The 15,918-nt window shown below is 50.7% G+C and overlaps 3 protein-coding genes across 10 annotated transcripts in view; 1 reads left to right on the forward strand and 2 right to left on the reverse strand.

The window, feature by feature from the left end:
• Positions 1 to 7,233, reverse strand: part of Cluap1 (clusterin associated protein 1) — a 46,131-nt gene extending 38,898 nt beyond the window's left edge. For 2 of the 5 annotated variants that reach the window (XM_005391336.2, XM_005391340.2), the window contains exons 1-2: positions 2,876 to 3,013; positions 53 to 164 (exon numbers count right to left, since the gene is read on the reverse strand). In XM_005391336.2, the coding sequence (XP_005391393.1) occupies positions 53 to 164; positions 2,876 to 2,897 (134 nt within the window). In that variant the 5' untranslated portion in view covers positions 2,898 to 3,013. Of the gene's footprint in view, positions 1 to 52; positions 165 to 2,409; positions 2,738 to 2,875; positions 3,014 to 7,143 lie in introns of those variants that run through there. The other 3 variants (XM_005391337.2, XM_005391339.2, XM_005391338.2) reach the window with 3 other exon arrangements.
• A 201-nt stretch (positions 7,234 to 7,434) lies between these two features.
• On the forward strand, positions 7,435 to 9,513 carry LOC102024618 (chromosome unknown open reading frame, human C16orf90). Of its 2 annotated transcripts, none has more exons than XM_005391341.2 (3): positions 7,435 to 7,569; positions 8,044 to 8,397; positions 9,013 to 9,513. In XM_005391341.2, the coding sequence occupies exons 1-3, from the start codon at positions 7,524 to 7,526 to the stop codon at positions 9,168 to 9,170; spliced, it is 558 nt and encodes a 185-aa protein (XP_005391398.1). In that variant the 5' UTR covers positions 7,435 to 7,523; the 3' UTR covers positions 9,171 to 9,513. The 2 variants fall into 2 exon arrangements, with proteins under 2 accessions (XP_005391398.1, XP_005391399.1); XM_005391342.1 differs by lacking the exon at positions 7,435 to 7,569 and adding an exon at positions 7,576 to 7,660.
• A 2,885-nt stretch (positions 9,514 to 12,398) lies between these two features.
• Positions 12,399 to 15,918, reverse strand: part of Naa60 (N(alpha)-acetyltransferase 60, NatF catalytic subunit) — a 30,905-nt gene continuing 27,385 nt past the window's right edge. For all 3 annotated transcript variants that reach the window (XM_005391349.1, XM_005391348.2, XM_005391347.2), the window contains exons 6-7: positions 14,740 to 15,086; positions 12,399 to 13,649 (exon numbers count right to left, since the gene is read on the reverse strand). In XM_005391349.1, the coding sequence (XP_005391406.1) occupies positions 14,930 to 15,086 (157 nt within the window). In that variant the 3' untranslated portion in view covers positions 12,399 to 13,649; positions 14,740 to 14,929. The remainder of the gene's footprint in view (positions 13,650 to 14,739; positions 15,087 to 15,918) is intronic.

Genomic DNA, 15,918 nt, shown 5'->3' on the forward strand with positions numbered 1-15,918 from the left:
AGTGATTACAATCTAGTATTGGTCCTTCAGTTTCAATAAAGTACGTTCAAACCTTTTCACGAGCCAGAGAAGCACTTCAGATACAAGTCCAAAGTTGGGTGTGCGGAAATTTTCCATGGAAATGTGTCGTGGGTACCCAAGGGCTCTCATCATCTCTATGAAATCTGCACAAGATAAAATGCAATTCAGTCAAATCCTTGTCAAACAGCAGCTACTTGTTAATTAAGACATAGCCTCTGCTTTCCTTTCCTAGTCCCAACCTTCTGGCAGCTTAGGAACTGTTTATCAACTTTCTAAGAAGGAAAGAAAAAAGCGAGTACAATTTAAAATACCTAATTTGCTACCTGGAAAACATTCATTTAAGTTCAATGCAAGTACATGCTATACAGGAAAACCCGATTGTGGGATTAACTGTGGCTTTTATTTCTCTCTTTGACATCTTTCTCTTTGCCACTCAAAGTAAATACCTGGATGGAACAATGGGGCAAGTCAGGTAATGGGGGGGATGAAAATTATCAAAATATACCATGCACAAATCCTCGTAAGAAACCCACTAATCTTCATAAGCAATAAAAAAGGGGGAAGATGGTACAAAGTGTTTCTACACATGCTTCACTCTGCTTCCTCTGATGTTAACATCTTTTGTTTCGTGGTCCATTTATCCAAACTAGGAAATTGGGCCAGAGATATGATTCCCAGTACCAAAAAAAAAAAAAAAAAAAAAAAAGAGAGAGAGAAACAGCTGGACGTGGTGACATATGCCAGTAATCCCAGCACTTGGGAGGCTGAGGCAGGAGGATCATTGAGAGTTCAAGACCAGCCTGGGCTACAAAGTGAGCTCAAGGCCAGCCTGAACTGCACAGCAAGAGCCTGTCTCAAAGAGAAAAAAAAAAAAAAAAAAATCTAAGAAATTAACATTAACACTGTACTATAAGCGAAATTAGTCCTTTTCTCCACTGTGGCCTCTTTTTCAGGATCCAACCCAGGAAATATGTTTTATTAAACTGTCATGTCTAAAAGAAAAAATGAAATACTTGGCCTTATTAAATACCACAAAAAATATTTTAAAAATTTTAACAGTGATTATTGGGGGGGGGTTGGTAGGGTAGGGTGAAGTTCACATTTCTGAGTTTTTTTTTTAAGTGAACATATAGGATCTTAATAACATGACAGATTTTAAAGATTAGTTGTTTTGTACTCAGAGAAATTTTAGTGGCTGAACTAGAGAACAACACATAGATTTTATTATAAAACAGATTAAGAAATAATAATACTAGTACCTGCTTTGTTGTTGTTGTTGTTTGTTTTGCTTTTATGAGCCAGGGTCTCGCTATGTGGTTGAGGCTAGCCTTGAACTCACTATATAGCCCAGCCTGACCTCGAACTCAGTGATCCTCCTGCCTCAGCCTCCCAAGTGCTGGGATTACAGGTGTGAGCCACCATGCTCATCTCTACTACATGTTTGTAGTGTAGGCTGGGAGCATCTCAGGAAAAGCTATAGTGCTTCTAAGAAAGCATGATTTGGAAATGAACACAATCAACATTTTTAGAGTTTCCATCACAGGCCAAAACCTATCTGCAGTGTGCTTTCTGATGATGTCATACCTGTCCGCAGTCTTCCGGGAGAGAGATGTTCAAAGGTCCCTTCAACATTCACAAATAACCTACCTGGGCACTGGAAGTGAGACTGGATTCCGCCAGACAGTGAGGGAGTTATGAGCAGAGGAAAGAGCAAAGTCACACAGGGACTCTGTTTTTGAGAAATCTGAATACATAATAGATAAAAAACAGCAATCTTCTCATCACAGCTAGGCATTGCCTAAATATTTCTTTCTGCTAAGGAGCAGGAGTCAGTCAGCAGTCTTATTAATTCTGCAGTATTACAGAAAAATGGAGACGGATCTGAGTTACACTGCTTACTGTACAGTGCGCTACTGCACTGGATTCAGGATTTCATTCTGAAATTCTCGTTGTGCACACTCTTCCCAGCACAACTCCGCTCACCAATCCCTAGCAAAGTGCTGGCCTTGCTAAAAAAGGTGCAAGACGCTTGCCTTTACAAGGTAGATCACCAAGGACCCTCAAATCGCAGGGGCCATGATTTACTCTACGATGCCAGTAGCTGTTTCAATAAACTGGATATTTACATTGTAGAAAAAGAGTATTCTGTTTAATGCTGAGATTTCAGGCATCATCAATTTGGTGAGAAAACTGACCTTAAAGAGGCCTCTGAGACTGCACCGAATTGACAATTACCTTACAAAATGACATGTATAATGTATAAATGGCAACACATTTTTAATCACACAGTCTTTGTATTAATCCTCGGTTTCACCCTGTTCTAGCTCTGTGACCTAAGGCACACCCTGCTTTCTCTGTGCAAAGAGTTTCATCCAGGAACACCACTACCTCGCCGTTAAAGGTCTAAAGTAAGATACTGAATGTGAAATCCTGATTTATAAACACAGCGGACTCTAACTGTTTAGAAGGTTAAATGAAACAATGCGTATGCATAGGACAGTACAGGGCAGATCGCAAAAGTTCAAGAAGAAAAAAGGTCAGCCGCAGTTCTCGCCGTCATCCGGCCCCCGCCTCAAAGCTCTGAACTAACCCAACTCAGCATTTTCACCGCACTTTCAGACACGGCAAGGAACACCCCCAGAAGGCTGTAAGTCAGTTAAAATTAGGCAAAATTAAACAGCCGCAGTAGCCACACTTTAAGTGTTCTGCAGCCACCCGCCGCCAGGGACTTTCCATGATCACAAAATGCGATCAGAGCACTGGGGCCCGGCCGGAGGCTCGGGGCACTCAAAGGGCCCTGGCGGAACCCCGAGTCTCTAAAAGACACGCAGGCACAGCGGACTGGCTGCCTTACTTCGGAGGTCGCGGAAAGACATGGCGAACCGGTCCTGGGAACCAGGGTCACAACGGAGAGCCGCTCAGCATCCGCGGGCCGGGCGCTCGCTGGTTTATATGGCAACCCGCGGAGCCCTGGACGGCGTACCGTCAGGGTCAAACAAGACGGGACGCGGAAAAGCTGCAGTGCGTGCACGCGCACGGGGAAAAATGGCCGGCAGGGGGAGCCTCTTAGGCTCCAAGAGCAGGGGACGTTGTCATCCCGGCCCCGCGAGGGTGATATGAGCCTCAAAGCCACCTTTTTTTTTTTTTTTTTGGTGGCTTTGAGACGGGGTTTCACTATGCAGTTCAGGCTGACCTTGAACTCACTTTGTAGCCCACGCTGGCCTTGAATTCATGGCGATCCTCCTGCCTCAGCTTCCCAAGTGCTGGGATTACAAAGAGCCACTTTTGACGGTTTATCGGGCAGTTGACACTGACTGACAGCCTGAGTGCCCACTGTGTGCCTCACAATGTGTTAGGCGCTTCTTACACTGTTTCTCATTCTCTCTCATTCCATGAAGCCAGGTCTCCCTTGAGTCCTGTGCATAGCACACTTTCTCCCTGCCACGTGTAAAATGGTAGGCCCTGTGGATTAAGCTACCAATAGAGTATCTGCGGTGTGGAAGGCAGGAGGACACACCGGCCTGGGCTGAGCGCAGGGCACCGAGAGACACATGCCCTGCCGCGATCTCGCACTTGCGCAGCCAGTTTAGTTTTCATGACTGTCGGTCCGAGCTTTGCTGTTCTGTTTCGCCAGGGGCAAACTGGGAGTAGCCCCGGGTGGGGTGCTCTAAAGCTCAGGGACCGCCCCTAGCACATGGGTAAGTGAGCCCTGCGCCCCGCAGGTACCCCCCCTGGGTAGCTGCTAGTGGCACGGGAAAACTAGAGACAACGGACTGGTCAGGGAAATGAGCTAAGCCCGGAAGGGTAGGCCAAGACGGGATCAGACCCCAAGGTGGGGAGGTGCAGGGTCTGGTGATGCCTTTTACCTTGCATCATGGTATTGGCCACGTGTTAGACGCTTAGGGACTTAGTATGTAAAACTTGAGGGAGTTCTGAAATAGAGCCACACATCAAAAAGGTGAGGATATACTTGAATGGGGAAGGAATAGCCTTTTCAGTAAATGCTACCTATCTTTTTTTTTTTTTTTTGGTTTTGGTTTTTTTCCGGTACCGGGAACCGAACTCACGACCTTGCACTTGCCAGGCAGGCGCTTTGCCGCTGAGCTAAATCCCCAGCCCCTAGCTAAATTCCCAGCCCCTAGTAAATGCTTTTGGATCTGAAAATCCAAACCAAATTAATGAACCGCCTTTTAAATCTGGCAGTGCTTATAAAAATTAAAGTGGTTCACAAATCTGAATGTAAAACCTAGATTTTCTAGAAGGCCATTTACGAGGAAACTTTTTGTTTTATTTTGGGTCTGTTTTTTGAGGACAGGGTCTCGCTTTACACAGTTCAGGCTGACCTTGTGAGCTCACTTTGTAGCCCAGGCTGATCTCAAACTTGCAAGGATCCTCCTTCCTCAGCCTCCCGAATGCTGGGTTAAGGAGCAAACTTATGTGACTGGGTTAGGTAACATTTGCTAGACACATCAAAAGCATGGTATCTAAATAAAAAAATCTTTTGGGATAAACTGGACTTCATCAAAGTAGAAGACTCCTGCTCTTCAAAAGGAACTGTTGAAGAAAATTCAACAAATTGAATTTAGTGATCAAATTGGCATTTGTTATGGATTCATGCAGGAGCAGCATCCGTCTATGAAACAGGAAGCTGCTCCAGCAGGCATGGCCGAACAGTTGGGTTTTTAATGAAGCCTGTGCAAGGACAAAGAAACAGCAAAATAGTGGCTTAACATATGGTTACTTTTCTTGCACGGGTTAAAGCAGAGGCAACTTCTTTGTCAAGCTGGCTCGTGTTGATTGGCTTTAGGAGTGGTTGCTACAAATCTTGTTTTTTGTAAAACTGGTTCCTTTCTAATTTCAGTTTGATGCATTATGTGGCACCTAGCAGGAGTGGCTTCATTCTACTTTGGTCTGGTCTGTTAACATTGCTGTAGGCAACTGAGTAGATAGAAATATTAGATAAAAATATTATAGGCAGTCAGACAGGGCTAGGCCCTCAAAGGAGCCAGTATGGAAGACAAGATACCTTGCGACTGTGAGAGAGAGAGGCACTTCTCCTGTGGGCCAGACCTCGAGACAAAAGATTAAATAAATGGTGCCCACATACCTCCCTAGGGATGGACATCAGGGATTGATATTCTAAATAGGTATCAATCACCTTGAAAAAGCCAGGAAGAGTCACTAACCCAACCCCCTACAGGAAAGGCCCTTGTTCTGCCTTCGTGCCTGCTTGCTATGTGACTTGCTTCCCCATTTGGTCCTGATTTAATCAATTTTACCTAAACAATTATACTTGTAATCTTATTGGCTGGCCATAATTTTGTCCCATTTTTCCCCACCTTGGACCCACCTCACCTCGTGGTTTTGCTCTGTAAAATCCCTAGGAAAGGCAAGGTCCTTGGCAACCCACTCAGGCTCCCTTCTGTCCCTTTCTCAGACAGAAGCTTTCTTTCCCTCAATAAATATATTCTGCTCTTAACTCCGTTGTACCTAAAATTCATTCTTTGATTTTAGAGAAAATGAACTCGTCCCAGATATCTTTCAGATTAGGAGTTTCTTTCCCCTATATCAACATGGTCTCCCATAAATTTTATTTAACAACATTTAAGAAAAAATGTTAACCCACAGCCTGGAAGAAATTAATTGCAAAACACATAGTTGCTTTTTTTTTAAAGCCTTGTATCTAGAATATATAGAGCTCTCAACACTTACTAAGAAGACAATACAATTTAAAAATGGACCAAAAAAACCTTAAGATACATCCAAAAGGTCTTGGCACTCCTGTTAGAATCATCACTATGTGGATTCATTTCTGAGCTCTCTCTTCTGTTCCACTGATGTAGATATCTATCCTTATGCCAGTTCTCCATTATTTTGATTAATGTTAACTTTGTAGTAACTTTTGAATTCAAAACATATAAATCCTCAATCTTTGTTTTCCTTTTTGAAGAATATGCCAGCTGTGTGTGGTGGTGCACACCTATAATGCCGGCACTTAAGAGGATGAGGCAGGGGGATAGCCAGCCTGGGCTATATAGTGAATTCAAGGCCAGCCTGGAATACATAGCATGACTTTATCTCAAAAAACAAAAAGGAGAGCAGGGTGGAGAGTCCAGGATCAGAGGGAGAAAAAAGGAAAAAAAAAAAGAATGTTGTTGGGGGTAGGATGGTAGCACACACCAGTAGTTACAGCTACTTGGGAGGCTAAGGCAGGATCACTGCAAGTTTGAGGTCAGCCTGAACTACACAGTTAAAACCTGTCTCAAACATACCCCTCCAAAAACAATTTAAAAAGGTAAAAGATATAGCTCAGTGGTACAGCACTTGCCTAACATGTGCAAGGCCATGGCTTTAGTCCCCAGTACCACAAAGCAAAATAAGAATGCTGCAGACAGTTGGACTCCCTTGTAATTCCACATGAATTTTAGGATGTCTTTAAATTTTTGCCTGTAACGGTTAATTTCATTTGTCAACTTGATTGTGCTAAGGGATTCCCAGATAGCTAGCTAAATATTTCCAGGTGTACCTGGCATAATGTTTTGAGAAGAAATTAGCATTTAAATTGGTACACTGAATAAAGCAGGTGAGTATTGGCCAAACAGTTAGGGGTCCAGTTAAAAAGGGAGGAGAGCCAGGCATGGTGGCACACGCCTGTAATCCCAGCACTCGGAAGGCTGAGGCAGGATGATCGTTGCAAGTTTGAGACCAGCCTGGGCTACAAAGGGAGCTCAAGGCCAGTCTGAACTGCATAGTGAGACCCTCTCTCAAAAAGACCAAAAATAAATTTAAAAAAATAAATAAATAAATAAAAATAAATAAATAAAATGGTAGGGGAGAAGTTTTTAAGCTGGGGATCCATCCATCCTCTGCCCTTAGACACTGGAGTTCCTGGTTCTCAGGCCTTTCTGCTTACACCAGCTCTACCCCATTCCCATTGCAGTTCTCAGGTCTTCAGACTTGGATTTAATTACACCACTGGCTTTTGTGATTTTCCAGGCTGCACGCAGTGTGTTGTGGGATCTTTTGACCTCCATAATCACACAAGCTAATTCCCTTAATAAATCTTTTAAAAAACATTTCTATTTATTTGGAGGAACCTAACACATTGCTTAAAAGCCTTACCAGGTCTTTATCCCAAACCTTCATTTCCCACCAACACAGGAGAAAGCTAAAATGCTAAGAGTCACTGCAGAAAATGACTTTCCAGCCTGCCAGAGTTGACTTTGTTTTATAGAGTCTATGCTAAGCCGGAGGAACCAGGAATTTCCTCCAGGATTTTGGCCTGTTCTCTTGCCCTCCTCCTTACCCTGCCCATGCCCTGAACATCATGCTTCCCCAAACTTTAGGAGTGTGCCTAGAAAGGTTTAGAAAGGCTGTCTTCCCTGTGACATCATAAGAGCCAGTTGCCACGGGAGCCCTCTAGCCCCACCCCTAGGCAGGGGAGAGCAGGGCCCTCCAGCACATAAGGCCTGGCCACTCCTCCCCCAGCACACTGGCCCTCCATGGAAGCCTTGGTCTGTGCATTCTCTGAGCTGCGCATAAGAGAAGGTGCCAGGCCGCAGGAAAGAGTGGCAGAAGAAATGCCCTGCTTTCCCAACATGGGCCCAAAGCCACTGGGGTGGTCTCAGGGACATGCATGGTTAGAAGAGGGGAATAGTCACTGATCCACGCCCTATGACCCTGAGCTGGTCACATCCTCTGGGGTCCACTGTGCAACTTGTATACCTGGGCTTGGATGTTCTTTCTAGGGTCAGGGGCACCAATGGGTGGCACCAGAGGAAGTGCTAAAAGGGATCTCAGTGCTGAGGTTCTAGACTCCTTATGTGTCCATGTTGGTTGGAAAAATGAATAGGGTGGAAGTCGGGCAGAGGCAGGAAATCAAACCCATTTTACAGACAAATAAGCTGGGTTGGATGGTAGGAGAGCCCACTACACAAGCTGGTCTCAGAGGCAGGAACCTGCTTTCTCCCTTCATGAACACTGGGCTGGCTGGCTGCTACCTTCCCACTTTCCCCACTGCAGATGCAGTGAGCTGGGCCGGAGGACACGCCAGCCACCCCGACATACCACCCAACATCTACGAGGGGGGGCTGGGGACCCAGCAGGAGCAGTGCCCCGGTGTCCAGGGAAGCAAGCCCAAGAACTTCCGGCTGCGCCACCTCCGGAGCCTGGCTCTCTACCTGCCGGGCCACATGCAGCCCACCAGTAAGGCTGAGAGTGCCTTGCAGGGCCGGCTCCTGGTCGGAGACTGCCTGCCACAGCCTGAGGACTCAGCCTGGCCCCTGGACCTGCCACAGGGAGCTCGGGGTCCAGGTAACAGCCCCTGCTCAGCTTTTCTGGAAGCCCAACTGCCCAGGGACAGCCTGGGAAATACAGGTGAGCTCTGTTGGGGGAGGACTGGGGAGTGGAGGGGAAACCTCAAGAGACCCAGATGGCCCTTGTCCACTCCTTCTCCGGGGACCAGGAAGGGACATATGGCCAGTCCCCCTGCCCCCGAGATGTGATGTCATGTACAAGGGGCCAAGATCTTTATCAGTTTGTCCCCACGCCCCTGTGCCCCAGTTAGGCTGAAACCACAGATGTGCCCAAGTCATAAAGTCCCCGGGCCCCTTGGTCTTGGTGGTGGTAGTGCACAGCTGGGCCAGGGCCGGAGTGTCCGATGGCAGGATGTGTCAGGCAAAGAGGAGCTCTGGGCTCAAGAGTTCTGTGTTCCTGGCCTAGCTCTGCATTTGAAGAGGGACCTTGGACAACTCTCTCCTTGCTGAACCTCAGTTTCTCCATTTGAGGGGCTCAGGATAGATTAGGGTCCTGCCAGTCTGAGCCCCTCACCTCTCTCTCTCCCAGACCAACTCTTTCAAAGAAGAAATTCTACCCAACCCCCTTCTGTTTTGCAGCATGTCCAGTTCTGGGGACCCCAGGGTGGGCTGCCAGCTTCCCCCGCAGCCTCCCTTTGGGTCTCTCGGATGACTTTCCCCTTTCCTCTTTCCTCAGCTTCCAGCTCCAGCATGGACCCAGCAAAGGGTGTCCTCTTCCAGCCTGAGTCTCATGAGAGCCTGGGGCTCCGACCCAAGAGGTCCTGGGGGACCCTGGAGGAGGCCATGTGTCCCTTGTGCAAGAGAACCCGCTCTGGAGCCTTGGAGAGGTCATAGGGATCCCAGTGCCAGGGGTGGGGACAGTGGGGCAAGGATGGCTGAGGAAGAGGCACCAGGTCCAGAGGAAGGACTCAGCCCAAACAGCGATCCTCCCACTGGGATGCCCCCTGCCCTCCGCAACTGCCCAGCTCCAGACCTGGGCCCGCCTCAGAAAAGCGCAGGGAGGGGGAAGTCCTGCGGGAGGGACAGAAGAAATGGAAGCATGGCCCTGCCCTTGCAGCCTGCCCCAAGTCCAGTCAGCCCCTTGTACCAGGGAGGCCAGGCCAAGACTCAGGGGAATCAGGTTCCTGAGAGGCTAGAAAGCCTTCAGGTCTAATCACATTAAAAGCCAAGGCCTGCACCTTCTTGTCCATCTGTCTTCAGTCCAGTTCAGACAGACAAGCAGCCCAAGCCAACTCCAGGGCACTCTTGCCGTAAGCTAGGGTGCATGACAGTCACAAGCTGCGTAAGAGGGCTTCCTGGAGGTGGAGTCACTAAAGTGGCTCTACAGGGTGGGCAGGGTCTCACAGGCCTCAATGCAGACCTTTCACCCCAGACCCAGGGTACCAGGGAAGCAACTGGGAAATGTTGGCCTGGACCCTGCATAGCCTCCAGGGAGGGCTTGGTTCAACCTGAAGTTGAAGGGGACAGTGACCTCAGGAGGAAGAATAGTGACAGCAGGGTTTTGGAAACTTGTGTCCAAAGGCAGCAGGAGATGGGGCAGGTGTGGGAGCGACACAGTTGGCCAGTGGTCCCCCCAGTGAGTTTTAATAGGTGAAAAAGGGGCAGCTGCCTCCGCCCTCCCCAACACTCACTCCCTTGGACCTGAAGGCAGATGAAGCTGGGACTAAAGGTAAGACACGAGAGGGGCTGGCTGCCCCTGTCACCCATGGAGGCCTGGGTGGGGCTGCTGCCAGGGGCACTGGCCAGAAGTGCCAGAAGCCAGCAACACAAGGTCCTTGGAAAACAAGGGGGCCTGAGCCCCTCACTTCTGAACATACTAGAGGCTCAGGAGCAGACTGGCCAAGTCCAGACCCTAGAAGCCTGGGCTATGGTCAGTCAGTGGCCATGTAGATGACCCCTGGCAACCCTTATGCAGTCTCTCTGGGTCCTTCTTTTCCAGTAAAAAGTGGCAGGAGGGACATGGTATCACTTTTGGGTGGTAGGGGGGCCTGGAGGCCTCCAAAGTTGCTGTGGGGGAGGTCAGTGGTCACATAAGGAGTCAGTTGTCCCGAGGACCCTACCGTGGGCTACCGACCTAGCCCGGGAAAAACATAACCGTGGCCCAGTTCACTGTATAGACAGGAGGTATAGACGCTCCAGCCCTTCCTGATCACAGAACTGTAACGGCACAGCTGCCAGCTAGACTGCTGAGTTTGGGTGCCTCCTGAAGCCATGGTCTGGGCGCTCTCCCCTAGAAAAGCCACCTGCAGCTGCCACACGCTGGTCCCACAGGAAACTGCCCTCTAGGCAGTTCCTTTCGAACACTTGCACGAGCTTTACTGAAAAGCACTACAAATGGACTGAGAAGCAGAAAAGCAACTGTCACAGCATGCCGGGAATGTGTCAGTGTGGAACGCTCTACGGGCTCCCAGATACTCAGGCAACTGTGCCTTGAAACACTCGTCTCTGATCCCCTAAGTGCCAGGGGGTTGGAAGCTTAGTTGGAATCCCTGCCCTTGGGAAGATGGTTCTAGAAGTATGAGGGCTTGTATGGGCTGTTGTGGTGATCTCCAAACTGGACCCTGCTCTCTCAAATGGCATGCACAGGGGCTAAGGACACTGAGGCTTCCTGGTAAGGGGTGCAATCACCACCGAGGGTTCTTAGTAAGCTCCCCCTCAGCCTGGGGCAGAGCCGGCTTCCTTTAGCTGGTCTCTGTCCTAAGTCCTGGGGAAGCTGTGCGAGGCTTCTGCTTCTCCCTAGGGACTGCACTTCTTTTCTGCCTCAGTAGGGCTTGAAGTCTGGTGGCCCAGCTCTGTGGTTACGGAGCTTTGTGAGGCCAGGAGCAGCAGGTACCATGCTGTCACCCTGTGGCCTCCCACCAAAGCAGGGTGGCTGAGGTGCCTGACAGGCTGGAAGGCCAGGACACTCTTGGGTAGAGACGCTCAGTGCAACCGCACCTAGGTACATGGACACTTGTTCTCACAGTAGCGTCCACTGACAGCTCCAAGATACACACCGAGGTCAGAGTGCGGCTACCTGAGGTGGTAGACACAGTGACCACTGGAATACAAGCTGAACAGGACAGGAAGCAGGTGAAATAAAACAATATAAGCTACCCTGCAACTCTGGCACTGTTCCTGGTGCAGGTTCGGAGACGCTCCTGTCCGCAGCACACAGCACAGATGCCTGGCCCGGAATCTGTGATGACGAGGAAAGGGCTGCCTTTTCATGGCAGTCCTGATGTGGCTCCCGCTCAGGTGTGAAGACCAAGCCGCTCTCCAAAATGCACAAAATGTTCAGGGGGAGAGGGAGAGGGGCAGCCACAATTAGCCACTTGACCCAGATGCCATAGTCCACGGTGCCAGACAAGCCACAGAGTCCCACCACCTGGGACGTGGCCCCAAGTCTGAGGTGACAGTAGGGAAATAATTCCTGGTTCTTAGGCTCTGCTTCCAGAGCAGGACTGGAGTCCGAGCCACATCTGGGACAAGTTGGGGGTGGAAGTGGTGGGTGACAGACTAACCGTAGCGCAGGCTTCTCCCTCCCTGGTTGGTACTGGGAACACGGGGACATAAGTAGCAAAGTGGCACATGCAAGCTTCATAGGGTTTCTCGTCACACAAACTGCAGCTCTTGGTGATTCCCCAGCCCGTCAGTTCTCAGCCATCTACTGTGGATGCAAACATGGCACTTCCCCAGGGGTGGCCAGGTTTCCAGGGGAGGCTGGCGGAAGCCCCTGGTCTGTGCCTGGCTGGCCCAGGGCCCTTGGTGACCATGAAGCTGAACTGCCCTTGCAGCCTTCTCTAAGCCAGACAGAGCCCACCTGGACCAGGCCCCAGCTCGGGTTCAAGAGCCAGGGAGCCAGCCTGACCTAAAAGGGCACCTGGTGAGCAACCTTCCACCGAGGATCAACCACTTCTGCTTTTCAGCTCTAGAGGCCCTTTCCCAGTTCTCACTCCTCAGCAGGGCTAATTACAGAACAGTCCTCCTGCTGGCAGAAGCCGTCACCAGGGTCTCAGCAAGCAGCAGCTCCCGAGCCCTCACCCACAGCCCAGCAGAGTAAGCCAGGTGCTGGAGACACAATGAGACCAGTTACAGTCTATTTATTTATAATGAGACAAAACACTACCATCTATTCAACATGGGCTGGACACTGCCATGATTAGAGGGCAGGAGGGAGGGTAAGGCGGGGCAAGGCCTCTGAGCTGGATTACAAATGTCCAAGGGGGAGCCTTCTGGAAGACTCTTCCCTGACCACATGGGACAGAAATTAGAATCAGATGATCACTGTTGATTGAGAGGAGAGAGGACTCAGATCTGGGGCCTTGGCATACAGCCGATGCTAGTCAGCACAATCCGGGCCACCGGCTGGCCAACACCGTTGCGGAAGTGGGACCTTCTTCCTGCTGGGGCCTGCCTGCATCATGAGGACCCTTTGAGGCTACAGGGAGGCCCGGTCCTGGAAGAAAGCACTCAGTCACCAAGGCCCCATCTGCAGGGCTGTTCCTCTCTCCTCTTCTTCAGGCTGCTTGGCAAGGGCCTGCAAGGACATTCTGCCCTGCTTCCTGTGACAGTGCAGCAGTGCTAGGCAGGACACAGCAGCAAGTGGCCTGCGGTCCAGGATGAGGGACACTAGAAGTGTGTGATGAATGCACACTGCAAGCATGATTTATGAGGTTAACATAGCCTTTGCTCTTGGAGGCTGAAGGGCCACAAGCATGGACTGTCTCCTGCCCCTACAGCCAGGCCGTACTAGCGCACGGCAGCAGAGTTGCCCAATGTGGGACTTGACCTCCTCTTGTACCTGGCCAGGCCTGGAGTTTCAGCTCACAGGGGACAGGCACCGCAGGGCCCCAGGGGCCCCATCTACAGGTCAGCTCCCAGCACAGGTCAGCTGCATGGAGCATGCCATGAGCCAAGAGGCAAGATGATCCCCCCAGAATGGGAAATGTGTAGCAGGAGGCAGGCCACTGAGTAGCAGGAAAATGTCCCATGGTCGGTCTGTGCCAAAGGCTAAGCCCTGGAGCTCCATGCTCTCATGTAGAGCTATGCCTCCTCTGCGCACCCCTTGCCAGCCTCTCATGGAGGCTTCTTCAGGCTGGTCCTCAACAAAAGGCCTGGCATTCCTTTCTATTGTTCTGAGGTTCCTATGTCTTCAGGCTCAGCGGTGTCCACAGTTTCTTCTTTGGAGCAGAAAATCCAGTCTGGCTTTGCAGGAAGGAGTTGACAGGGGGCCAGTGCAATGGGAGAGGCCCAGCGCAAGTGCCTGGAGGCAGGACCTGGGCACTAGGTGGAGGTCAAAGTTTCCAGAAGCAAGGAGTAGAGCCAAGGAGCCTGGAGGAAAGAGAACAGGGTAGGGTAAAGGCACTGTGGAACACTCACCCACTCCCTGCCTAGCCTATGGGATTCAGGGGACCAGGGCACCCCCAGGGCATGTTCCCTTCTCCAGGGCTGTAATTCATGCCACTGGTCACCAGGCTCTTCTCAGTCCTAGCACAAATAAAAGCACTGAGAGCTCCACCCATGGATATATACCCCAGGGAGCCAGAGAGCTGTCAGGTCATACAAGCGGTTGGGCTCTGGAGTCCCAACATCCCTTCTAGCTCTGGTATCCTTTGGACCTGGGGGAGACCAGCTCCCAGAGGCACTCACACATGCGGCAGAAGTTTTACCTCCTCCAAGGTGCCTACCTGAGCCAAGCACATAGAGGACTTTGGTATGTGAGGAATTTCTGGAAACAGACTGAAGACACAAATGTTATGGCCTGTATGAAGACGTTCCCCCAAAGCCTCACATGCTCATAGGTGGGGACTTTTGGAAATGGCTCAATCTAGGGTGTGTGATGGTGGGATTAAGGGCGGGTAGCCTAGATGGAATGTAAGGGACAGAAACAATGCTTGCTGCTGCTTCTGTTGTTTTGCTGCTTATCTGCTGCTGTCTCCTGCCTGCTCTACGATGCCCTCTGCCATGCCACCCTGCTTTGGAGCCAGCCGCCTATGGACTGAAACCTCTATAAGCCGAAATAAACCTTTAACTTTGGGTGTTGGTATTTTGTCTCAGCAATGAGAACACTGTAAGTCACTGGGACCTCTGGCAAGGGGAAACTGAGCAACTGCGGGAGACAGGTAGGAGGGACTGGATTCTTGAATCATGTGATCACATTATCTAACAGGAAGTAAAAAGTTTTGACCAGGGGTTTAAGCTGTCTGGCACCCTGCTCTCCTTTACAAAGCTTCTGAGTCAGCTGGGAACTGCTCACAGGTGCCTGTCTGCAGACCTCTGTGTTTGCTGTTGGCAGTGCCCACTGTCCCATGGTCTGTCTGAGCCAGAGGCTAAGCCCTGGAGCCCTGTGCTCTCTGGACAGCTATGCCCTCTCTACCCACCATGTGCGAGCCTCTCATGGAGGGGTGGAGGCCACTCTTACCTGTTGGAGACTGGATGCATGCTCTGCTCCCGAGCCCACGTAGCACCAGGCCTGCAGCTGGGGCAGGCAGGCCAACAGGCTGGCAAGTGGCTACCACCTCCTCTCGGAGAGCAGCAGACGTTAGATGGACAAGAAGGTGGGCTCTGCAGGTGGTAAGGTGTGAGGCCTGGTAGAGGCTGCCCCGCTGGCATCACATGGTGCGGCTATACTCGATGCCACCCTTGGTGGAGATCCCCGACCATGGCAAGAAGCTGCAGAGCAGGCTGTGGGCCTGGCGGTAGATCCTGTGCGGGATGGAGCAGGGGCTCAGGCTGGCGAGTGCTGAGCCCAGGTGCTGGATGTAGTCTGTGGGTCCCGTCAAGGAAGACCAACTTGCCCCAACCTGCCTTGCCCAGGTGCACTATCTTCAGCGCCCACTCAACGATCCATACAGCACTGTGCACAGACAGCATGCAGGACTCAGGGGCACTCAGGAGCCCCACCGAAGTCTGCGGAGCACTGGAAAGGCTTATTAGATAGTTTCCGCTTTGTAGAATAAGGGGTGGAGTCTGAGAACCAGAGCATTTCTGGGTAAAGCCTCAGATGAGCGAACAGGAGACCTACACTGAAGTGACACGAAGGGAGGGGGACAGGGGACAGGCAAAAGACAAGTATGTGTTCCTGGTTTTCCCCCAGTCTCGACACTCAGAGCAGCCAGAGGGACAGGTCCCTGTCCCTATGAGGGGCACCTCAAAAGTGCTGACCCCAGGATGTGTGGACACCCACAGAGAACTGACTTCATGTGATCCAGGGGCCGACAGGCCTTGAGCTCACCTTGCATTTTTCTCTGTGCTCTCTCTGAATGAGTGAACCCCAGACTCACTGACTTGAAAACTCACATGGACTCCCGCTCAGTACCTCTGGACCCACTACGACTGCTATGATCTCTCCCAGCCTCCTTCCTGCACAGGCAAGTTCTGTTCCCTGTTGAGCCGCACCCTGAGAATCAGAGGCTCTCCATCAGTACCTGCTGAGCGGATAGATGGATCTCAGGCCAAGAGAGTTACAACCCATCACCTCCACCAGGCTGAAGATGGGGAACACTGGGTGCCAGACAGCACCTGTTTTCCCATCATGAATGATCGGACTGTTTGTACCAGACCTGCCCACAGTAAAAGCCAGTCGCCTGACCATCACCCG

Source organism: Chinchilla lanigera, unplaced genomic scaffold (assembly GCF_000276665.1).
Source record: "Chinchilla lanigera isolate Chin_1 unplaced genomic scaffold, ChiLan1.0 scaffold00041, whole genome shotgun sequence".
Taxonomy (NCBI): Eukaryota; Metazoa; Chordata; class Mammalia; order Rodentia; family Chinchillidae; genus Chinchilla; species Chinchilla lanigera.

What these genes read in the sequence shown, in the direction of transcription:
- LOC102024618 (XM_005391341.2), top strand. Translation starts at nt 7,524, where the DNA reads ATGGAAGCCTTGGTCTGTGCATTCTCTGAGCTGCGCATAAGAGAAG. An exon ending in TGAGCTGCGCATAAGAGAAG is followed by an intron (nt 7,570 to 8,043) that starts GTGCCAGGCCGC and finishes TCCCCACTGCAG; the next exon opens with ATGCAGTGAGCTGGGCCGGA. An exon ending in GGACAGCCTGGGAAATACAG is followed by an intron (nt 8,398 to 9,012) that starts GTGAGCTCTGTT and finishes CTCTTTCCTCAG; the next exon opens with CTTCCAGCTCCAGCATGGAC.